A 26,136-nucleotide genomic window follows, 5' to 3' on the forward strand; every position below is an offset into this window, starting at 1 on the left:
TAAGATTCCTGATCATATAAAACGAAGTTTAGAAGAGCCTATATCATTAAAAGAATTAGAAACAGCATTGAGATCTCTTAGAGTTGGATCCGCTCCAGGTGGTGATGGTTACACAGTAGAATTTTATAAAACATTTCAAAATATCCTCTCCCCACATTTATTAAAATTATATCAGACACAACTTATAAAAGGTAATATAAAAGGTACTATGGCTGAATCAATAATAATTGTTTTGCCTAAGCCAAATAAAGATCCTACATTGGTTTCGAACTATAGGCCTATATCTTTGATAAACGTTGATAATAAACTATTGGCGAAAATTTTGGCTTTGAGATTGGCCAAAGCTCTCCCACATATTATAGATATGCATCAAACGGGTTTCGTTGCTAAAAGACATTCCTCCAATAACTCTAGATTATTATTTCACATGCTAAACTTGTCAAAAAAAATGGATGAACCGGCATTCACAGTTTCATTAGATGCCGAGAAAGCATTTGATAGGGTAGAATGGAATTTTATGTATCAGGCTTTAGAATGGTTTGGTATAGGTTCTGGATTTATACAAATGGTAAAAACATTGTATAGCTTCCCGATTGCAAGATTAAATATTAATAATAAGATATCGGATGGTTTTCAATTGCAGAGGGGAGTTAGACAAGGTTGTCCTTTATCTCCTTTGTTATTTGATATTGTATTAGAACCCTTACTGTTAGCAATACAGCAAACGAGGGAGATACAAGGAATTCTATATTCAGATATGGAATATAAAATTTCGGCTTATGCTGACGATATTTTGCTTTATTTGAGAAATCCAGAATCTACCTTATCTTCTTTATTGAAATTAATTGATAAGTTTGGCAAATTTTCAGGTTATAAAATTAATTGGAATAAATCTGAAATTATACCCTTGAATGTTCACTGTGTAAAAGGATTATTTGATACTTTTCCATTCATATGGAAAGAAGAAGGATTTAAATATCTAGGCATTCAAGTTAAAAAAACAATTGAAGATACTGTAAAAGAAAATGAAAAATATGTATTAAAAAAAGTAACGGAGTTATGTGAACAATGGAATCCACTACATATATCTTGGTGGGGGAGAGTTCAAACTATTAAAATGATGATCTTGCCTGTGGTTTGCTACCAAATGAGTATGATACCTATTTATTTTCAGGGGTCCTTTTATAAAAAACTTAATAGTATTTTAACAAAATTTCTTTGGCTTGGTAAAACATCTAGAATAGCTTTAGTAACCTTACAAAAATCAATTAAGGAGGGAGGGGTAAATTTTCCAAATTTCTATAGGTACCATCAAGCCTATATTCTACGTCAGGGTATGTATTGGATCCTCCCAGAACTTATAGAGAATGCACCAGATTGGTTATATTTGGAATGGCGCCTTATGTTTCCCCTAAATTTAGTTCATCTTCCAAGTATTAATATACCTAAAATATACAGAGAAAATAAAATAATAATGGATACTTGGAAAACATTGAGATTTATAGATAAATTAACAACCATCCCAATATATAAATCAACTAATCAATCCATATGGATAAACTCCAAGATCAAAATAGGCGGAGCCCAAATCCTTTGGAAGAACTGGATTATTGCAGGAATTAGATCTCTAGATGATATTATTTCAGAAGGTAAACTGCTGGATTTTTCACAATTGCAACATAGATTTGGTCTTAATAAAACACAAAGTTTTAAATGGTTGCAATTGAAGCAGGCCATTCAGGTTGGGTTCCCTGAATGGAAATCATTAAACAATCAATATAGTTTAAAATTCTTATGCTTTAAAGCAGACTTCCTGGGACATCAAGCCGCATTGTGGTATAAATTAATATCTGGATATTTGAATAAAAAACCAAAAAATGGTCTAAGAGACATTTGGAGCATTGAGATTGGACATCAAATTAATGCATCTCAATGGCCACTGATTTGGTCTTGGAGAATGGGATGTACAATGTCAGCATCTATGAGACAAACATGGTTCTTTTTATTACATAGAGCTTTTTGGACCCCTACTCGTTTACAAAAACTAGACAGTTCTAAGTCTAATAGATGCTGGCACTGTAATCTAGAACCAGGGACATTAGATCATTTATTATACTACTGTCCTTATATTAAAATATTTTGGAATTCAATTTGGCCACAAATTAATAAATTAATGGAAAATCATATTGCAATATCATATGATACAATTTTATTTGGAACAATGATGAGAAAAAAAAGTCAAATTTCACCAGAAAATAATAAACTTTTATTAATTATGACAGGGGTTGCCATTCAACATATAACTAACAATTGGAAAAACTATAACAACCTAAACTACACATTTTGGTGGAATACAATATGCCATGTTTTTAAAATGGAAAGATCAATATCAATACAAAAGGGAACATATAATAAATTTATAAAAATATGGGGGCCATTGACAAAATTCTGTAATGATTAAATAATAGAATACTTTTTCTTCCTTTCTTCTTTTAGAGATTTTCTTATGACACACATATAGGGGGGGTAAGGAAAACAATTTATATATAATATATTATAATATATGATACAAAATGTAACAAATGATTAAGGGATAATAGAAGGGTGGGGGGAGGGAAAATGAATAAAATTTATCTAGAATATATTGTTTTAGATATAAATATGTTAATGAATAAGTATTAATTGTATTCTATTATGTTATATATTTTTATAAAATTTGAAAATATTATATTAAAGTGGTGAAGGGGTGGGGGGAGGGTGAAGGGGAAAATCAAATTCAGACATACAATGTGATAGATATAAAAGTGATACTATGCATATATCAAATGTATTTTATTATTCTGTACACTTTTTATGAAATTTGAAAATAAAAATATAATGGAAAAAAAAAAATAAACATCTCTATCATATCTCCCCTCTCCCGCCTTTCCTCTAAAGTATACAGATTGAGATTTTAAAGTTTGTCCCCATACGCCTTATAATGAAGGTCACACGCCATTTTAGTAGCCTTCCTCTGGACCGACTCCATCCTTTTTATATCTTTTTGAAGGTGCGGCCTCCAGAATTGTGCACAATATTCTAAATGAGGTCTCACCAGAGGCATCAATACCTCCTTTATCTTACTAGTCATACCTCTCCCTATGCAACCTAGCATCCTTCTAGCTTTCGCCGTCACCTTTTCAACCTGTTTGGCCACCTCAAGATCATCACATACAATCACACCCAAGTCCTGGTCTGTCATGCACATAAGTTCTTCACCCCCTAAACTGTACCATTCCCTTGGGTTTTTGCAACCCAAATGCATGACCTTGCATTTCTTAGCATTAAATTTTAGCTGCCAAATTTCAGACCATTTATCAAGCTTCGCCAGGTCTTTCTTCATGTTATTCACACCATCCGACGTGTCTACTCTATTGCAGCTCCCTGAAAACCAAAGGGATTCACACAGGGGCCCTACAGTTTGTGCTCTAGACTGATAAATCAGAAGGCAAGCTGGCTCAAAGGGGAACTGAACCTGAGCCTTGAGATGCACAAAGCAGGCTGTCTCAACAGGTACACCTGCAGGTTGCCCTGCGAGATGAGGCCACCCTTTCAGAGTCTGCGTGCTTTCCCAGGCAGAATACCCCAAAAATGGGAATCTCTGGCACCAAAGCCTCCTAATATGGAAGAAAAATACCCCCAAATAATAAAAGCAGACCAGATCAGAAAACAACTTCTCAATTCACTTGCAGAAGGAAAACTTGAAGAGGGCACTATACTCCACTGGTGAGGGATGAGCAGCTGAAAGATGTGATTGAATTTCCCCTAATTTTGAGGTGTCCCAGATCCTTCCAACCATTCCATAAACTTCTAAAAACTTTTTTATTCGCTAAACATTTTGAAAACTAACTCTCTTGTATTTCAGTCTACTTTATTTTTTAAAATTTATTGCTAACCACATCAAGCTTCCTTTGGTTGAAGACCCGGTATATAATGTTAAGTTTTAGTTGAGTTTAGTTTTGCAAACATGGATTGACCACTTAACGAACAGACTCCTGTGTTTAAGTAACAGAATGGGAAATTTTACAAAGGCCAAATCCAATCCCTTTCTCACATTTGTTTCAAAAGTCTTGAAATGGACACAAATTCATTGAACATTTCCTGCATCAAACTCTTTAAAGCACTTTAAATTGTGTTAAGGGGAGAGCCTAAGATCCCCGTGCATTGCTGACTTTTACAACCGCAAATACGGTTTTTAATGGGGAAGCCTGAAGAGGGCAGCAGGAGAGCAGCCGGAGCGCAGGAAATCACTCGTGGTACGCTCCGACCGCCTCTTCCTGCACTAAGTCGGGCCTTGTCCAATCAGAAGCTGCATGTCAAAGCAGCTCCTGATTGGATAAGGCCCGACTTAGTGCAGGAAGAGGCGGTTGGAGCATACCACGAGTGATTTCCTGCACTCGCGGCACTCCGGCTGCTCTCTCCTGCCTCTTCTGCTGCCCTCTCCTTGTTGGCGGTTCGCGGTCGGAAAATACCACGAATGACCGGGACCGCAAACCGCCGACCGCAAATGGCCGGGGTAACACTGTACTCTTATTTTTGCAGACATTGATCCTGAGCCCTGACGCAGCTTGTGGACGAAACGGCAGCTAGATTGATGTTGGCAAGGACTGGGGGGGGGGGGGGGTGCAGCGACATTCTTAAAACTACTAATATACCCTGCCTGCCTGATTTTTTGTTGTTCTAAGTTGAGCAGAGCAGCATTTACGGGACAGGAGGGGGGGATCAATAGTCAGTGAGGAATTATTCCCTTTCTAGTGCGGTTGTGAAAGTCGGCAATGCACGGGGATCTGAGACTCTCCCTTTAACACAATTTAAAGTGCTTTAAAGAGTTTGATGCAGAAAATGTTCAATGAATTTGTGTCCATTTCAAGACTTTTGAAACAAATTTGAGAAAGGTTTTGGATTTGGAATTCGATTGTTTCTTTCTCATTCTCATTGTATATGTTTTTTTGATAAATTTTACAAAGGCCCCTGATATGCTAGAGAACCTTTCTACAGTTTCCCATGCAACAAATGTTTCCCATTAAGATTAAAGGCAGAGAGCTTAGTCCATCTCATCAGGTAACAGCTGAGAAGAAATGAGTCCTTTCTCCTTACCTCTTTTGCTCAGCAGAGATGATTCAATTACTTCATCCACATTTTCAGGTTCTTTTTTCCTCTTTCCTTTCCTAAGCTTGGACTTATTTTTCCTTTCACTTGCCAAATTAGAACAGTCTAAAAAGTCCTAAATAATGAGGGAAGAACTTATCAACCAGATAGTCAAAACTCAGAACCTACAAGAAGCTATCACCTGATCAATGTTTACACCCGAGATATCTAAACTTACTCAAATATTTCAAAAGATAGCTTTTTCAATCTAAAGTCAAAAAAGCATGAAATAAATGTAAGCCAGCCTTTCTGCACTAAAATATCCCCATTTAGCAAGTATTTTCTTACTACTACTATTCCCCAAACCACCAAGTCATTTGGGTAAGGACTAGAGAGCTGCATGGGAATGGGGACTGAGGAAATCCTGCAGACCCTGTGTGATTCCTGGGAATATGGAAGAGGTTGCCATGGAATTCCCACAGAAAAACAGTCAAAATCTCTGGGAACTCCAGAATGAGGCTTGGAATGCACTAAGAGAGGCAATTGGAGCATCAGAATAAGGCTTGGAACGCTCACTGGCTGAATAGTGAATACTATCCAATAAAACACAGGAGGCTGTTGGAGTTGGGAGGAAATAAACAGTATTGTCGACTCCAGCGGGTACAGGTGGTGATGGAGGAGATTAATTGTGGGGATGGTGGGGAAGGAATGGATCTTAGTGGGTAAAGGTGGGTATACCATACCATACTGATTCTTGTATCCCACCAATGTCGACTAGGAATCATTGCGGCTTACATAATATTAGAAATGATACAGAGGTATAGACCACTGGGTTAGATTCCATTGGGGATGGGTAGGGATGGGTGCAATTTCTTTCTCCGTGCAACTCGCCAGTGAGGACACATTCAGTACTGAATATTCAATAACATTCTCTTCTCTACAGGTTTGTTTCTCAAATGTTTTAGATTGCACTCCTTTTTCTTTTCTAATATGAAAAATTTGAGCTTTCTAAGAATGATACTACACTGTGAACCGGTGGGAAAAAAAAACACACACCAAAATGTTTTTGTCGTATCTTCCACAGAACTTGGCCAATTCTTATGAAATTTAGTGTGTCGTGTCTGAATGAAGTTGATATAAAATGTAAATATTTCTCACCGCACCGCAACACTACTTTGTGAAAATGAATTGTTGCTAAGGGATACACACAGAAGCAGAAAATAGTTTGTAAACAGTTTCTGTAACAAAATGGTTTTCACTGCAGAAGACTGAATTCTGATAAAGAACTTGGTACTTCTAAAAGGTTACAGCAACTGACGATTGTTGAAAGAGTTACCACAGAAGAAGTGAACAACAACGGCTTAGATGTGCTGCTATACAAAATACAAGCAACAGGCACTGTGGATCATAAGCCAGGCAGTGGATAACCACGTTCAATTCGCACACAAGAGCACATTGATCTTGTAAGTGATCTTGTACGGAGCCAGGAAATGCCACAAACACAATGAGCAACTTGCCAAATAGCAAGAGAAGCAGGAATAAGCCTGACAACTGTGGTTAGGATAATTCATGATTATCTTAAAAGTATCTTAAAAAGCGTCGTGCCCAAGAGTTAACTTTACACAACAGAAGAACGCCTGAAATGGTGCAAACAGCTTTTGACCAAGTACCTGGAGCACAGCATCAGCTTCATCTGGTTTACAGATGAAAAGATTTACAGTAGCTTCACCGATTAACACACAGAATGATTGCCTGTTTGTGCCTTCAACAACACTGAAGCATGAGGTTAATACTCAATGCCTACTAGGAACCAGCCCAACTTTCAGCCAATCAGCCATGGTCTCGGTTGCAATCTCAAAACTTGGATTCAGAGATCTGTTCTTCATCTGATCCTGGGATTAAGATCAACAGCGCATACTACAGGGATGTTGCCAGTGATCCATCCTACATCGGAAGACTACTTTATCTTCCAACAGGACAATGCTCCAGCACATCCAAGTTGGACTTGGAAACATCAAAGAACTTAAACAGCGCCTCATCTCTGTGCTGATCTGAAACAAGGCATCATTGTCAAGTCTATAGATCAGTGGCGGCCAAGGCTGAGGGCGTACCTTCGTGCAAAGGAAGTGCACTTCAAATAGCTGCTTAAATTGAAACATTACTTTTTGACTTAACATTTTTCTGCAAGATACACCATAAAACTTTTTGAGGTGTTTTTATTTAGTTCACAATTCATTTTCACAAGGTAGTGTTGTATTGCAGTGGGAAATATTTACAACATTCTACATCAACTTCTTTCAGGATCTGACACACTAAGGGGCTCATAATAAAAAAAATAAAAAGGCTAAAATCCCGCAAAGGGGCAGGTCTGCCGTTCCTTCGAAGGTGGGTCAAATCAGGTTAGGAGGGGGCCGAGGGTGCTTTTGGTGGGTGGGAGTATCAGCAGGAGGGATTGAGCATCCCTCCTGCCACCAAGCATTGGGGAGGATTCAGAGGGATCACGGCAGGAGAGATTGGGCATCTCTCCTGCTGGGGAACATTGTGGAGGGATTCGGGGGATTGTAGCAGGAGAGATTGGACATCTCTCCTGCCAGGGAACATTCGGGGGGGTTGCAGCGGTTTTGGGCAGGAGAGACTGGGCATCCCTCCTGCCGCGATCATTGCCGGTTCTATGATTCTCTGATTCTCTAACCAACGCTTATGACAGACGCCGATGAGAAAATCGTTCTTTTAGGTCCCTCCCATGCCTAAAAGGTCTTGTTTTGGGCAATTTTTTTTTTTTTAGAATAGGGCTTAAAGGTAGACGTAGTGGCGGTCTGGCCGATTAAACTGCTGAACGTACAGGTAGACCATTCTAAAAAAAAAAAAAACAACCCGCACATTTTGGATGTTTTTTTTTGAGAATGGACAAATATTTCCCTGCTGCCTATTTTGTGCACCTAGGGCCTTAGGCCAAAAGGGGACTTTGTTCTTTTGGATTATGCCCTTCCAAATTTGATAAGAATTGGCCGAGTTCTGTGGAAGATATGACAAAAAACATTTTAGTGTGGGGTTTTTTTGGTTCACATTACATCAAACAAAACATCTTCCATAATTTATTCCATGGTTCCCAGTCTGAGAACCCACACCTAGCCTTATAGAAAGTGAATACCTCTGCTTTCTTGGATTCTCCCTTTTCATCTTCACACAAATCAATTAGGAAACCTTCTGGGACCGTCCTGCTTGGGGTTTTATCAATAAACCAGCCTCCTTCAGATGTCCTAGTATCCTTCAAGGTCTTTCCTGGAACATTTGGTGCTTCACTGCCAGCCACTGATAATGTAGGGGCAGTGATATTTCTTAGGTCACTTTTGGAAGGTGTAGATAAAGTAGAATCAGAATATCCTTTCCGATATAAGGACATCAATGAATTATTCATGTGATTTGTTGGCTGAAAATTAAAAAATAAAAATAATCAGATTTCACTATTGCATTCCAATTTTTCTTATATTTTGAACATCTGTGGTGCTGCTATAGATTTATTTGTGTCCTGTCTTCATGGGTAAGGAAGTTGCTGTGGTCCATGACACTAGACCAGTACCGTATTTTCGCGGATATAACGCGCGCGTTATACGTGATTTTACGTACCGCGCATACCCCTCGCGCGTTATATGCCTGAGCGCGGTATACAAAAGTTTTTAAACATAGTTCCCACCCCGCCCGACGCCCGATTCACCCCCCCAGCAGGACCGCTCGCACCCCCACCCCGAACGACCGCTCGCACGCGTTCCCACCCGCACCCGCATCCACGATCGGAGCAAGAGGGAGCCCAAGCCCTCTTGCCCGGCCGACTCCCCGACGTCCGATACATCCCCCCCCCGGCAGGACCACTCTCACCCTCACCCCGAAGGACCGCCGACTCTCCAACAATATCGGGCCAGGAGGGAGCCCAAACCCTCCTGGCCACGGCGACCCCCTAACCCCACCCCGCACTACATTACGGGCAGGAGGGATCCCAGGCCCTCCTGCCCTCGACGCAAACCCCCCCCCCCCACCGCCCGCCCCCCCCCCCACGAACCTCCGCCCGTCCCCCAGCCGACCCGCGACCCCCCTGGCCGACCCCCACGACACCCCCACCCGCCTTCCCCGTACTTTGTGTAGTTGGGCCAGAAGGGAGCCCAAACCCTCCTGGCCACGGCGACCCCCTAACCCCACCCCGCACTACATTACGGGCAGGAGGGATCCCAGGCCCTCCTGCCCTCGACGCGAACCCCCCTCCCTCCAACGACCGCCCCCCCCCAAGAGCCTCCGACCGCCCCCCCAGCCGACCCGCGACCCCCCTGGCCGACCCCCCCACCCCCCTTCCCCGTACCTTTGGAAGTTGGCCGGACAGACGGGAGCCAAACCCGCCTGTCCGGCAGGCAGCCAACGAAAGAATGAGGCCGGATTGGCCCATCCGTCCTAAAGCTCCGCCTACTGGTGGGGCCTAAGGCGCGTGGGCCAATCAGAATAGGCCCTGGAGCCTTAGGTCCCACCTGGGGGCGCGGCCTGAGGCACATGGGCCAAACCCGACCATGTGTCTCAGGCCGCGCCCCCAGGTGGGACCTAAGGCTCCAGGGCCTATTCTGATTGGCCCACGCGCCTTAGGCCCCACCAGTAGGCGGAGCTTTAGGACGGATGGGCCAATCCGGCCTCATTCCTTCGTTGGCTGCCTGCCGGACAGGCGGGTTTGGCTCCCGTCTGTCCGGCCAACTTCCAAAGGTACGGGGAAGGGGGGTGGGGGGGTCGGCCAGGGGGGTCGCGGGTCGGTCGGAGGTTCTTGGGGGGGGGGCGGTCGTTGGAGGGAGGGGGGTTTGCGTCGAGGGCAGGAGGGCCTGGGATCCCTCCTGCCCGTAATGTAGTGCGGGGTGGGGTTAGGGGGTCGCCGTGGCCAGGAGGGTTTGGGCTCCCTTCTGGCCCAACTACACAAAGTACGGGGAAGGCGGGTGGGGGTGTCGTGGGGGTCGGCCAGGGGGGTCGCGGGTCGGCTGGGGGACGGGCGGAGGTTCTTGGGGGGGGGCGGTCGTTGGGGGGAGGGGGTTTGCGTCGAGGGCAGGAGGGCCTGGGATCCCTCCTGCCCGTAATGTAGTGCGGGGTGGGGTTAGGGGGTCGCCGTGGCCAGGAGGATTTGGGCTCCCTCCTGGCCCAATATTGTCGGGGAGTCGGCGGTCCTTCGGGGTGGGGGTGCGAGTGGTCCTGCCGAGGGGGGAGAAGAATCGGACGTCGAGGGGGGGCATCAGGCTTTCAGGATGGGGACAGGACTTCAAGGGGGGACAGGCAGATCTTCAAGGGGGACAGGCAGACCTTCAAGGGGGACAGGACTTCAAGGGGGGACAGGCAGACCTTCAAGGGGGGACAGGACTTCAAGGGGGACAGGCACGGAGAGGCGGGGCAGTGCACCGAAAGTCAGGGCGGGTGAACGGTGAGTCGGGGCAACCAGAGGAGAGTCGGGGCAGTGCACCGAAAGTCAGGGTGAGTCGGGGCAACCAGAGGAGAGTCGGGGCAGTGCACCGAAAGTCAGGGTGAGTCGGGACAACCAGATGAGAGTCGGGGAGGGCGAAAGGAGAGTCGGGGTGGCCAGAGGAGAGTCGGGGAGAGCGAAAGGAGAGTCGGGGTGGCCAGAGGAGAGTCGGGCAGCATGCGCGTTATATGCCTGAGCGCGGTATAGAAAAGTTTTTGTACATATCATCGTGATTTCTGCGCGCTATACTCCTGTGCGCGTTTTACAATGGTGCGCGTTATATCCGCGAAAATACGGTAGTCTCCAACGTGTGGCCTCAGGACCACATGCGGACCTCAAACAGTTGGCTGAAATGCTCTTCAAATCCTATAAATACGCTGATTTCAATCTTGCTCACTTGATATATTAACTGTAAAAAATCTCTTATGTGTTAATCAGGTGTCTCATTTATGAAATTTGCAACTGTTAACAATCCAAAATAAAGTGAGTTTTTAAATATATCTTTGAGGTGCTATAGAATCAATACTAGCATTAATTTTTGCTGTTTAATACTCTGTCTGAATAAGCAGGTAAAGGTGGTTTACAAAATTACTAGTATGTGCAAACTTGAAATCTTTTGGTGGCCCTCATAGCTCTCTCGCATTCATACTGCAGCCCTTTATATGAAAAAGGTTGGAGACCATTGCATTAGAGAAAAAACAGCTCTATCTTCTCCTTTTCCTAGCTGCTAGGGAAATTAAATAGGATTGTAGTGGCAGAATCAGATCTGGAGGTTCTTAGGGAGTGGGGAACTGACTGTTCCCGAATGGAAAGGGGGAAAAGCACAGTTACTTACCATAACAGGTGTTATCCAGGGACAGCAGGCAGATATTATCATGTGTCGGCAACATCATCCATGGAGCCCGTTAAGGACAGTAAAAAGTGTAGTATCACTTTAAGCTATTGAAAGCTTTTAGACTGCTTGCACCGTGCAAGTGCCTTCCTGCCCGACACCAGCTCATGAGGTCATCAGTTCTATGCCCAAGCAAAGAAGCCAACTAGGGGAGGTGGGCAGGTTATGAGAATATCTGCCTGCTGTCCCTGGATAATACCTGCTACGGTAAATAACTGTGGTTTATCCGTAGACAAGCAGGCAGCATATTCTCACATGTGGGACTCTAGCTTTAATAAAAGGGATGGAGGGGGAGTTGGGTTCCAAGAACTCAGAAAAATCTGAGTTGCTTCGCAAAAACCTAGACCTAATGTATGATATGAGAGTGCGGAGGCACAGGGAAGAACATAATGGAAAAAATAAATAGAGGAACTCCATGCTAGAGGTAAAAGGAGGACCTGAGAAAACCTATAGGCATGGAGGTTGAAAAAATAATAAACGACTTCCTAGAGGCAGGTGAATCTAAATACAGGCAATGGAGACACCAAAAAAGATTCAAGAACCAAATAAAAAGGACTACTGGCTAATGCACCCATATGGACTAGCAGACCAAATGAGCAGATGAAACCTGTCATGTCCCAGAGTAGATACAAATGAAAAGGGAAAGGAATTTTGTAAGCAAACGAAAACATGAGTTTCGTGAAAACAATAGCCTTAAAGCTGGGGTGTCAAACTCAAATCACATAAGGGGCCAAAATCTAAAACACTGACTAAGTAACAGGCCAAATTTTTTATTAAGATACTTACACCCTCTTTTACTAAGGTGCGCTAGCGTTTTTAATGTGCGCTAACCCCGCGCTACATGCCAAGAACTAACGCCAGCTCAATGCTGGCATTAGCGTCTAGTGCATGTGGCAATGCAGCGCGCACTAAAACCGCTAGCACAGCTTAGTAAAAGGAGCCAAAAGTCTTAGTAGAAGTATAGGGATACAACCTCTCCAACCCCTCGCCAGCTCTGTGGTATAAACAAAATATATATAAAAAAAGACTTTTCCTCTCTCTTTTAGGTCCCAGTTCACGTGTGCTGTCTAACACCAGCTCTGACAGGATACACACTTCAAATCTGGCATATTGTAATCACAAAACAGAAAATAAAATTATTTTTTCTACCTTTTGTTGTCTGGTCATTTTGCTTTTCCATCATCTAGGTCCCAGTTTCTCTTTCTGCTTTTTGTCTATCTTCTATGAATTTTCTATCCAGTGTTTGCTGTCCATTTTTTTTTCCTCTTCTCTCTTGTTCCATTCCCTCCTTATGCCTGTCTCCAACATATTGATTTTTCCCATTCAGCTTTCTTAACTTTTTCTTTTTTGCTTCTGTCCACTCATATCTTGCCCTCTTTTTCACCCTTCTTTTTAAATATTCAACTACCTCTCAATTCTCCATCTCCTCTCAGTCCCTAGCTCTCCCATTTCCAATCTCATTTCTTTCTTAGCCTACTTCCTTCTATCTACACCCCATTACCACATCCCTCCTCCTCTCTCCCCTTGGTCCAACATTTTGCTCCCTCTCTTTTCTGTTGTTCTTCTTCACTCCCTTGATGCTGACTTCGCAGACTGTCATGAAATTTCCAGGCAGCCTTTAATTATTCACATCCATAAAGTAAACTGATCCACGGTCTTCTGTAATTTATTTTCCCCCTAGTTATTTAATTTGTTATCAATTGATGCAGCAAAGAATAGACTCCAAACCACCTTGCTTTTCTTTCAGTATTATCCAACGCTATCCCTTGTTCTTCCACAGATTGCTCATTCCTTCCTTTTCAATTAAAGATACACGTATTCCACCAGATGGCAGCAAACATATTCAAATTGAAGTACAGTACTATATATTCCAAAGTAACTCTTCTTGAATATAAATTAATCATGACTCTTTCACCCAAAAAGGGCAGGATAAACTCTCTCTCACAGTGGATCGCCGAATTTTCTTTGTTATCAATTAATGCAGCAAAGAATAGAATTAATTTGTTATCAATTAATGCAGCAAAGAATAGACTCCAAACCACCTTGCTTTTCTTTCAGTATTATCCAACGCTATCCCTTGTTCTTCCACAGATTGCTCATTCCTTCCTTTTCAATTAAAGATACATGTATTCCACCAGATGGCAGCAAACATGTTCAAATTGAAGTACAGTACTATATATTCCAAAGTAACTCTTCTTGAATATAAATTAATCATGACTCTTTCACCCAAAAAGGGCAGGATAAACTCTCCCTCACAGTGGATCGCCGAATTTTCTCACGCCAGCAGCTCCATACAGTAGATGAAGTATTTAAACTTTGTGTTTTCCAGATTATATAAACTATTAGAAAGTCTAATTAATAACAGTGTTCTCCCTTGCGCCTTTTAGCCAGGCGCTCCACATGGCTAATTTAGATGCCCGCCCGGCTTTCATCTGTCGCGAATCCTGCTGCTGCTGCTGCTTAACGCACAACCTGAAGAGCCGCTGAAAGATTCCCGCCTGACGTTTTTAAAAAAAACAACCCACCAGCAAGTGACTTGAACCCATGCTCTGGGGTTCTAACGGTACCACTGCGCTTGCCAGCTTCCCTTCTCTTCCCTCCGAAAACGGAAGTTACATCCGGGTAGGGGGGGAGGGAAGAGGGAAGAGAAGGGCAAAGAGAGGACAGATGATGCATGGAAGGGAGAGAGAACAAACGCTGAATAGAAAGAAGAGAGCGAAAATAAGATGATTAAAGCAGAAATGACAAAAGGTAGAAAAAATTTTTTTGTTGCTTTACGTAGAATCAAGCAGTACTGTAACTGTATTGATTAAAGTTTATCAATAGGAAATGGAAATAAGGCAATTTTGGGGGGGGACTAACCCCTTTCCTCAGGTCAGGATACTATAACAGCAGTATACTGTACTGTCTTGAGAAAGATTTGGTCTCTAAAATCTAATTACTACTAATTGAAAAATGGATTAGTCCAATAAAATGGTATTTTCTTATTTCTCATTATTTGTTTTATTTCTATTTGTTAATTTGTAAAGTGGTGATTGTTATGTAGCAATTTTTTCAAATTTACATCTACTGTCTTTATATTTTGCGCAGTATTAGGGGACATGTCACTGTTTCTGTGGTGTTGCATTGTATGCAGAGTCTGGTTTCTTGGCGGTTCAGTTTAACTTTTGTCTACATATTTCTATTTTTACTTTGTGATTATTCCATATTGGGTGAGGATGTATCTGTGTTCTGTGTGTATGAAAAGGACATGTTTTTCTGTTAGCATCGACTGTACAGGATCAATTGACTGTGCAGGATCTGGCTTGTTTAGTTTTACAATGCTTGTGTTGGTGTTCTAGTGCTCACTGCAGTGTTTAAGATGCTGCCTTTTCCTAGGTTCACCCTTGTTGTGTGACTCATGGATTATTACTAAAAATAACTTTTTTATATAGAGGGGGTTGTTAAAAAATGATCAGCACTGGCTGTCATATATACTAGGTATGCCACTGGATTTAATGACCCTATTCTAACTTTACTGTTGACGTAAGTGGTGTTGTCGTCCCCCCGGCAGTATAAAGAATTAAAGCTGTATTAACATTATGCAGCTTTCAAATGACATTATAAGCAAATATAAATAAAATATTATTAATACATTGCTAATTATTACATGCATCTTTACCTAAACTGTTTTGCCCTAGCTCTCACTTTGATCTTTATCTGCTTCCGTACTTTTTTATTTTGCTGTAATGCAATCACACAGGTCTCTTTCAAGGCTCAATAACACCTCTCCATAAATTATGTGGAAGAGGTCTGAAAGTGGGGATTGCATCTATTTCATATCCTCAGTGAGATCTCAGGAAGGAACCTAGTGATCAAAACATTATTAGAGGCGCTGTAGAGCTGTTTCTTGTATGACTGGATGAGCTATATTTATCTTTTTTTTGTCAGTTGTTTAAATTCATGCAGAAATAAATGGCTAGATTGAACCTAATGATTTCATTAACGCATTTCTCTTTTTTAAACCTCTATACCATTTGAAAGAGGGCAAATATCTAATTATTCATTTCTAGAATTGGATACTTCTTAAATTTAGTAAAAATATTCTGGCACAAGTGTCAAACCTTAAAAAAGGAAGTCATATTGAACATTGGAAAATAATAATAATTAACTAATAAAAATAGTACACATTTAATTTTCCCCACCACCAAATTTCCCTGTCCCACCCGCCCCGCCCTGCTACTTTTTCATGCCACCCAGCTGGAAAAATTTCTGGGGAGAACACTGAATAATATATGTCCAGATAATACGATTCGATATTCTTATTCTTTAATCTATTCCAACTGAATCAGATAATAATAATAATTGTTGAAACGGATGTATGTCCGTTACTATATAGATAAACAAGGATTCATAGCTATGAGCCTTCTTGTAAACCGGCCGTTACAGAATCCTGAATAACTAGCAGCTGATGTTGTTGCTCAATAAAATCTTTCAATGAGTCACAAGTATCGTAATGAGATGTTTTATTATTTAAGGTGACCCTCATTACAGAGGGGTAAAATAAACCATATCTGGCTCCTAACTGTTTAAGCTGTGGCCTGAAAGCCAACATCTGCTTTCTTAAATCAGCAGTGCGCTTTGCAAAATCCGGGACTAACAATATTTTCCTCTCCTGCCATATTAAATTCTTCCTTTCTTTAGCGGCACATAAGATTTCAAATGTCTGATTAAATCTTAATACTCTGAAGATTAAAGATCGTGGTTCACTAAATTTATTATTTAGTCTCCCAGGAATACAATGCACCCACTCCACTTCAAAGGGAGCCGAAAATTGCAGAGCCAACAGTTTAGGAATGAAACTTTCAATAAATTTAACTGGGTCTACCCTTTCAGCCCCCTCCTGTAAACCCAAAAGACGAACATTATTTCGTCTACAGCAGTTATTTAAATCTTCCAAATCTTTGTTTAGTTGCAGTACCTTTTTGTTATCATTACTACAGACATTCAGCTTTTCTTCTAAACCTGTCACTCGTTGTTCTACTGTATCCATCCGGGTCATGCACATAGAAAGTTGTTGTGATGTATTGGCTACCTCGTCCCGCACACTTGTAACTTTGATATTAGTATCAGAAATTAAGTTTTTCATATTATTCAATTCTGCCATAACTGTTTCTAATACCTCCGTTGATGATTCCGTTGGCAGAGGGACCTTCGACAGTATAGGGGGGTCTGGTTTCAATCTTTTTCCCTCACCAGTCCCTCCAAAAGCAGAGTCAATCTTAGTTTGACGAGTTGAAGCCATCAGAAAATCTTGCTTCCCAAAAATAAAACTTAATTTTATACTGTCAAGAGCAGGGAGGAGAGGAGCACAGCGATTAAGCGTCCGATCGCATTCGCGTCCAAGCCACGCCCCCCCTATTGAAAGAAAACTCTAAGGAGGGCAAGCGAAGCCCAGAGGTCCTGCTAGGACAAGGCACTTAACTTTTGTGCACCTTCTGAATATTTTTGGTTTTGACCAGTTTGCCTCTTCTGAGATTACAGTATCAAATAAACCTGACCCTGTTGAATACTTACCTCTGGATACTGCTTGAATCTATATTGAAATTAAGAATTTCACCGTAACAGGGACTTCCTTCGTCTTGGGGAAGCACGTCAGGGCCTATGTAGTGTGTGCCAGTCCCTACTATTGGCTGAGGGATATTAATTGTGTAAAATTCTGATATTTGTCATCTTTTGCTCATTTCTGACTTGAAGGTAGTATTGCCTTTGAAAGCTAGCCAAAACTGTAATCAGTTACTTCAATAAAAAATTATTTTATTCTCTTTTAATTTCTATCTAATACTTTAAAAGTGAATTAACATGGCTACCATACCAACCTAAAACAATCTAGAATTTCTACCTATTTTTGTAAAAAAAAAATACAGGACTCAAAGCCCCAAATAAAAACAAGGAGGGGCACAAAGTAAGTATGTTTTCTGTTGACTCTGCTAGCAGCTTTGCTTTGGTAGGAAGACCCACCACCTGCTTCTCATTGAGGGTAATGGCTTGAAAAGCAGCCTTTACAACACTGGCCATAAGCAGATACCTGTCTCAGCTGGCCATCAAAGATGGAAAAGAACAGATACCAGAGAAAGAGCATTTAGTTAACACACACAGAGGAAAGTACTAGGCCTTACAATAAGTAATTTTATGGTTAGTGCAATGGTTTGAGAACCAAGGGAACTGGCTCCTTGTGACCTGGGTAAGTCATTTAACCTTTCATTGCTACTGGATATTCTCTGCAGCAGGGAGCTTACTGTGTACTGAATACCTGAGACAATGGGAAATAAAATGACTTGGTCAAGATCACATTGAAATGTTGGCAGGAATAGCAGAATTCAAATCCTGGCTTCCATGGTCCTCAGTTTTTTGCTCTAACTACTAGACCACTTCTCCTTACATCAATGACAAAATACAATTAAGGAGCAAAAATAGTAATTTAATGTTTTAAAATGTTTTTTAAACAAAGTGAAGCATAACTTACCGGGTACTCTGGATAACATTCACTATCGGAGGAGTCTTCAGTGTAGCTTTCTGGATTCCTTCAAGGAAAGAGATTTACAAAGCTGCATTAAGACCCCTTCATTCCACTTGCAGATTAAGTACAAAAGACTGAGTGGTGGGAGGGGGGAGAAAGATTTATGTTCATCTTCTCATTTCTATACAATTTTCCACTGAATGCATTCCTGCCTCACTATGAGCTATAATCCCTATAACAGGTGAAATTTCCTTAGTGAAAAAAGTTCTAAGCAAGCACTAGGTGAGCATGTACACTTTATTCATGAGCGTGCTCAAATCTAAAACACAAGTGGCTGCAGCATCTGTTCCACGAGGCCAGAGTATTCTCTTTCTTTGAGCAACTTCCATGCCAAACCAAACTGTTCTCATTATCAGAATGTCCCCAGAGAGAATTTCTTCTTCAAACCATACCAGCTCCTTCCTAAAATGTTCTTATTATGACACTTTACTGGGACTGACCCCGTCTGCAGACAGGAATAGCATTCATACCAATCTGACTAAAACCTAACAAGGGACTGACCCCGTCTGCAGACAGGAATAGCATTCATACCAATCTGACTAAAACCTAAGCTATCTGGGACTTCCTTCAAATGACTGGTCTCTCTCTACGGCTATTAGTTCAGTTCTAGCAATAGAACAAACTAAAGGTTTCATGACATCATTACTAATCTGATTTTCTGACTTCAGCCTTAAAGCTTCTCTTCAGTGTATTACTACATCACAACATAAATTTTGGTATATGCTGGTGAATTATTGGTGCCAGGCATTACAAATTGACCACTGGAGTGATTTACAAGAAAACCATGTTGGTATGCCTGGAATGATTTCACTATGAACAAACAACTGATAAATAATGCGTTATTTAAATGGCAAAACCTTCCCTCTATCGTAAAACACTGCAGCACTAGAGGAAGGGGAACTTGGTTTGGCTTAAATTAAAACAGCGTTGAAGTCTCTTAGAGTTGGATCCCCTCCAGGTGGTGATGGTTTCACAGTAGAATTTTATAAATCATTTTGAATTCTCCTTTTACCTCATTTGTTAAATTTATATCAGTCACAACTTACTAAAGGTTGTATATTAAAGGTACTATGGCGGAATCATTAACAATTGTTTTGCCTAAGCCAAATAGAGATCCCACTTTGGTTTCAAACTACAGGCCTATTTCATTAATAAATGTGGATGGAAAACTTTTGGCTAAGATATTGGCCTTACGCTTAGCTAAGGCTCTCCCTTATATTATTGATATGCACCAAGCAGGATTTGTTGCTAAAAGACATTCCTCTAATAATTCTAGATTAACGTTTCATATGTTGAATTTAACCAAAAATATGAATGATCTGGCTTTTTCTGTATCTTTGGATGCAGAGAAAGCTTTTGATAGGATTGAATGGAATTTTATGTATCAAGCATTGGATTGGTTTGGTATAGGTCCTGGATTTATACAAATGATCAAAACATTGTATAGCTCCACTTCTGCAAGATTGAATATTAATAATAATTTATCTGAGTGGTTTAAATTGCAAAGGGGAGTTAGACAAGGCTGTCCTTTATCTCTTTTGCTGTTTGATGTTGTATTAGAACCCTTGGCCATTCAACAAGCAAAGGGGATTCAGGGTATTCCGCATTCAGATATGGAATATAAAGTTTCAGCATATGCAGATGATATTCTGCTTTATTTGAGAAATCCAGAAAATACTATTCCATGTTTATTGGAATTGATTGATACATTTGGAAAATTTTCAGGTACAAAATAAATTGGAGTAAGTCAGAAATTTTTCCTTTAAATGTGTATTGTTCTAAAGGACTATTTGATTCTTTTCCATTCATATGGAAAGAAGATGGATTAAAATATTTAGGTATTAAGATTAAAAATAATCTGGATGACACAGTAAAAGAGAATGAAAAACTTATCAAAAAGAGTTACGGAGTTATGTGAGCAATGGAATCCTTTACATCTCTCTTGGTGGGGGAGAGTTCAAACTGTTAAAATGATGATATTGCCTGTGGTTTGCTATCAAATGAGTATGATACCAATTTTTTTTCATGGGTTCTTTTATAAAAAGCTTAATGGTATCCTCACAAAATTTCTTTGGCTGGGTAAAATGCCTAGAATTGCATCACATAATAACAAACTTTAGTATCTCTTCAAAGACCAGTTGAGGAGGGTGGGGTAAATTTTCCTAATTTTTATAGGTATCATCAAGCCTATATTTTATGTCAGGGTATGTATTGGATCCTCCCAGAACTAATGGATAATGCCCTGGATTGGATGTATTTGGAGTGGCGTCTCTTGTTTCCTTTAAATTTAGTTCATGTTCCTAGTATTAAATTGCCTAGGAAATATAAGGAGAACCGAATTTTATCTGACACATGGAGAACTTTGAGATACATTAGTAACTTAACACCTATTCCAATAAGTAAATCAATGAATCAATCCTTATGGATAAACTCCAAGATTCAAATTGGCGGATCTAAAGTCTTATGGAAAAACTGGATCGTTGCAGGTATTCGAACTCTGAATGATGTTATTTCAGATGGTAAATTGCTTGAATTTTCACAGTTGCAGCATAGATTTGGTCTTAAAAAAATTACAAAGTTTTAAATGGTTGCAGCTGAAGCAGGCTATTCAGGTGGGGTTCCCTGAATGGAAAAATCTGAATAATCAATATAGTCTGGAGTTCCTTGGCTTCCAAACAGATTTTCTGGGACATCAAGCCGCATTGTGGTATAAATTATTATCTGGATATATGAATAAAAAACCAAAAAATAGTCTTAGAGACATTTGGAGCATTGAGATCAAGCAGCAAATTTCTGCATCTCAATGGCCACGAATTTGGTCTTGGAGAATGAGATGTACAGTGTCTGCATCTATGAGGCAAACTTGGTTCTTTCTGTTGCATAGAGCGTTTTGGACCCCTGTTCGTTTACAAAAGTTAGCTAGCTCTAAGTCTAATAGATGCTGGCATTGTAATCTAGAAGCGGGGACTTTGGATCATTTACTTTACTATTGTCCCTGTATTAAGATTTTTTGGAATTCAATTTGGACCCAAGTAAATTGTCTATTAGAAAACCATATTGCATTATCTTATGATACTATTCTGTTCGGCATGTCTATGAGGAAAAAAGTCAAATATTATCACATAATAACAAACTTTTATTAATCATGACAGGGGTTGCCATTCAGCATATTACTAATAATTGGAAAAATTATACTAAATCTTAATTATACTTTTTGGTGAAATTCACTATGTCATATTTTTAAGATGGAAAGAGCAATTACTTTGCAGAAAGGGAATTATAATAATTTTATAAAGATCTGGGGGCCATTGGAAAGATATAGAAACATAGAAACATAGAAATAGACGGCAGATAAGGGCCATGGCCCACAAAGTCTGCCCACCCCAATAACCCTCCCCTACCTTTCTCTGTGAAGAGATCCCACGTGGCGATCCCATTTTGACTTAAAATCAGGCACGCTCCTGGCCTCGACCACCTGCAGTGGAAGATTATTCCAGTGATCAACCACCCTCTCGGTGAAGAAGTATTTCCTGGTGTCACCGTGTAGTTTTCCGCCCCTGATTTTCTACGGATGCCCTCTTGTTGCCGTGGGGCCTTTGAAAAAGAAGATATCCTCCTCCACCTCTATACGGCCCGTGAGATATTTAAACGTCTTGATCATGTCCCCCCTCTCTCTGCGTTCCTCGAGTGAGTATAGCTGCAATTTTTTCAGCCTTTCCTCATACGGGAGATCCTTGAGCCCCGAGACCATCCGGGTGGCCATACGCTGGACCAACTCAAGTCTCAGCACATCTTTGCGGTAATGCGGCCTCCAAAATTGTACACAGTACTCCAGATGGGGTCTCACCATGGATCTGTACAATGGCATAATGACTTCGGGCTTCCGGCTGACGAAACCCCTACGTATACAACCTATGATTTGTCTAGCCTTAGATGAAGCTTTCTCCACTTGCTTGGCAGTCTTCATGTCCTCACTGATGATCACCCCTAAGTCACGTTCTGCTACAGTCCTTTGTAGGATTTTACCATTAAAGGTGTACGTCTTGCATGGATTTTGGCTGCCCAGGTGCATGACTTTACATTTTTCGGTATTGAAACTGAGTTGCCAGGTCCTGGACCAGTGCTCCAGTAGAAGTAGGTCGTGCACCATACTGTCAGGCATTGAGTTTCCATCTGGCCCTGTGCTTTGGTCTGACGTGTTCCTGCCTACTACATTGCATAGTTTGGCATCATCGGCGAATAGCGCTATTTTACCTTGAAGTCCCTCAGCCAAGTCCCTTATGAAGATGTTGAATAGGATCGGGCCCAAGACCGAGCCCTGCGGCACTCCACTGATCACCTCCGTCTTTTCGGAGGGGGTGCCGTTCACCATCACCCTCTGAACCCTACCTCCAAGCCAGTCCCTAACCCATGCTGTCAATGTGTCTCCTAATCCTATAGAGCTCATCTTGTTCAACAAACTGCGGTGTGGCACGCTATCGAATGCTTTGCTGAAATCCAAGTATACGATGTCTAGGGACTCCCCAACATCCAGCTTCCCTGTCACCCAGTCAAAGAAGCTGATTAGGTTAGATTGGCAGGACCTCCCCTTAGTAAATCCATGTTGACGCGTATCTCGTAGATTCTCCTCGTCTAAGATCGTATCCAATTGGTGTTTGATTAGAGTTTCCATTAGCTTACTCACTATTGATGTGAGACTCACTGGTCTGTAGTTAGCAGCCTCCGTCCTGCATCCTTTTTTGTGGAGTGGAATGACGTTAGCCGTTTTCCAGTCCAATGGGATTTTACCTGTACTAAGGGAGAGATTGAAGAGCGCGGATAGCAGTTCCGCCAAGATGTCACTTAATTCCCTGAGTACCCTGGGGTGTAGGTTGTCTGGCCCCATTGCTTTGTTAACCTTGAGATTAGATAGTTCAAAGTGGACAGTGCTGGGTGAAAACTCGAAATTTCGAAATGGGTCTGCAGAGCTATCCCTTGTCTGCAGCTGGGGGCCGGATCCCAGCGCCTCACGGGTGAAGACTGAGCAGAAATATTCATTTAATAGTTCAGCCTTTTCAGAGTCCGATTCTACATAGTTCCCGTATGGTTTCTTAAGGCGTATTATCCCGCCTGTGTTTCTGTTTCTATCACTAATATACCTGAAGAGGGGTTTATTGCCCTTCTTGATGTTCTTCGCTAGATTCTCCTCCATTCTAAATTTGGCCTCTTTGACCTTTGTTTTGACTGCTCGTGACTTGGCCAGATAGTCTTCCCTAGAGTCCTGCTTCCCTGATTGTTTATAAGATATGAACGCTCTTTTCTTTTCTTTTATGAGGTCTGAGATCTCTGCAGAGAACCACTGTGGCTTATCGTTTCTTCGTCGTTTACTTACCAATTTAATAAAGCGGTTGGTTGCTTCTAGTATGGTAGCTTTTAGAGTTGACCACAATACTTCCACATTATCTGTTTCTGCTCGGTTATGCAGCGCCTGATGGATGAAATCCCCCATGCCCTCGAAGTTGGCGTCCTTGAAGCTGAGGACCTTGGTTAATGTGTTAGATTTTGTGAAATGTAGATATTGTAATGTGTAAACATCATTTTCCTTTGATAGATATATTTACATATAGGGGGGAAAGGGGGTGGTTATGGAAATAATGTGTTTAGTTTATTTTTATGATATGTTTGATTGTATTCATTGAGGAAGGGTGGGTGGGACGGGTTATAATTTTTATGTTATTATGATTACAATAGAAAGAATTTCAAGTGTTACATTGTTGTTATTAATGATATATTCCTGTACTCTTGCTGGAAGATTTTAAAATGAATAAAGAATTTAAAAAAAAACAAAAACCCAACTTATTTTTAATTTTTTTTTTTTTTGATTTATAATTTTTATTCATTTTCAAATTTTACATAAAGTGTACAAAATATTAAAATACAATTAATGAATACACAATATCACTTTTATATCTAATACATCATATTCTAAATATATTTTTATCCCCTCTCCCTCCCCCCACCCTTCTAGTACTTTTCAATCATACATTATTTATTATATATCATATTATATCATATTGTGTAAAAATTATTTTCACTACCCTCCCCTTCATGTGTGTCACAAAGAAGATATTGAAAAGAAGAAAAGAAGAAGAGAAATCCTACTATTTATTCATTACAATATTTTGTCAATGGCCCCCATATTTTTATAAATTTAGTATATGTCCCTCTTTGTATTGCTATTGCTCTTTCCATTTTGAATATATGACATATTGTATTCCACCAAAATGTATAATTTAGATTACTATAATTCTTCCAATTGTTGGTTATATGCTGAATGGCAACCCCTGTCATGATTAATAAAAGCTTGTTATTTTCTGGTGAAATTTGACTTTTTTTTCTCATCATCATTCCAAATAACACTGTATCATATGATATTGCTATATGATTTTCCATCAATTTATTAATTTGTGGCCAAATTGCATTCCAAAAACTTTTAATGTAGGGACAATGATACAGTAAATGATCCAACGTCCCAGGTTCCAGACTACAGTGCCAGCATTTATTAGACCTGGAATTATCTAATTTTTGCAAACGTGTAGGGGTCCAAAAAGCTCTATGTAATAAAAAGAACCAAGTTTGTCTCATAGATGCTGACACTGTACATCTCATTCTCCAAGACCAAATTAGTGGCCATTGAGATACAGTAATTTTATGCTTAATCTCAATGCTCCAAATGTCTCTTAGACCATTTTTTGGTTTTTTATTCAAATATCCAGATATTAATTTATACCACAATGCGGCTTGATGCCCTAGGAAGTCTGCTTGAAAACATAAGAACTTTAAACTATATTGATTATTCAATGTTTTCCATTCAGGGAACCCAACCTGAATGGCCTGCTTCAATTGCAACCATTTAAAACTTTGTGTTTTACTAAGACCAAATCTATGTTGCAATTGTGAAAATTCCAGCAGTTTACCTTCTGAAATAACATCATCTAGAGATCTAATGCCTGCAATAATCCAGTTCTTCCAAAGGATTTGAGCTCCGCCAATTTTGATCTTGGAGTTTATCCATAAAGATTGATTAGTTGATTTGTTTATTGGGATGGGTGTTAATTTATTTATAAACCTCAACGTTTTCCAAGTATCCATTAATATTTTATTTTCTCTGTATCTTCTAGGTATGTTAATACTTGGAAGATGAACTAAATTTAGGGGAAACATAAGGCGCCATTCCAAATACAACCAATCTGGTGCATTATCTATAAGTTCTGGGAGGATCCAATACATACCCTGACGTAGAATATAGGCTTGATGGTACCTATAGAAATTTGGAAAATTTACCCCTCCCTCCTTAATTGATTTTTGCAAAGTTACTAAAGCTATTCTAGGTGTTTTACCAAGCCAAAGAAATTTTGTTAAAATGCTATTAAGCTTTTTATAAAAGGACCCCTGAAAATAAATAGGTATCATACTCATTTGGTAACAAACTACAGGCAACATCATCATTTTAATAGTTTGAACTCTCCCCCACCAAGAAATATGTAAAGGGTTCCATTGCTCACATAACTCTGTAACTCTTTTCAATACAAATTTTTCATTTTCTTTTACTGTATCTTCAATTGTATTTTTAACTTGAATGCCAAGATATTTAAATCCTTCTTCTTTCCATATGAACGGAAAAGCGTCAAATAATCCTTTTACACAATGAACATTTAAAGGTATAATTTCAGATTTACTCCAATTAATTTTATAACCTGAAAGTTTGCCAAACATATCAATTAATTCCAATAGACAAGATAAGGTAGACTCTGGATTCCTCAAATAAAGTAAAATATCATCCGCATAAGCCGAAATTTTATATTCCATATCAGAATATGGAATACCCTGTATCCCCCTTGCTTGCTGTATTGCTAACAATAAGGGTTCTAATACAACATCAAATAACAAAGGAGATAAAGGACAACCTTGTCTAACTCCCCTCTGCAATTGAAAACCATCAGATATCATATTATTAATATTTAATCTTGCAATCGGGAAGCTATACAATGTTTTTACCATTTGTATAAATCCAGAACCTATACCAAACCATTCTAAAGC

General features: G+C 40.3%; 1 protein-coding gene across 3 annotated transcripts in view; it reads right to left on the reverse strand.

The window, feature by feature from the left end:
* NVL (nuclear VCP like) overlaps positions 1–26,136 on the reverse strand; it is a 212,584-nt gene that overhangs the window by 131,444 nt on the left and 55,004 nt on the right. For all 3 annotated transcript variants that reach the window (XM_033936124.1, XM_033936126.1, XM_033936127.1), the window contains 3 exons: positions 18,004–18,061; positions 8,279–8,557; positions 5,137–5,263 (listed from right to left, as the gene is read on the reverse strand). In XM_033936124.1, coding sequence (XP_033792015.1) covers positions 5,137–5,263; positions 8,279–8,557; positions 18,004–18,061 — 464 coding nt within the window. The remainder of the gene's footprint in view (positions 1–5,136; positions 5,264–8,278; positions 8,558–18,003; positions 18,062–26,136) is intronic.

Source organism: Geotrypetes seraphini, chromosome 3 (genome assembly GCF_902459505.1).
Source record: "Geotrypetes seraphini chromosome 3, aGeoSer1.1, whole genome shotgun sequence".
NCBI lineage: Eukaryota > Metazoa > Chordata > Amphibia > Gymnophiona > Dermophiidae > Geotrypetes > Geotrypetes seraphini.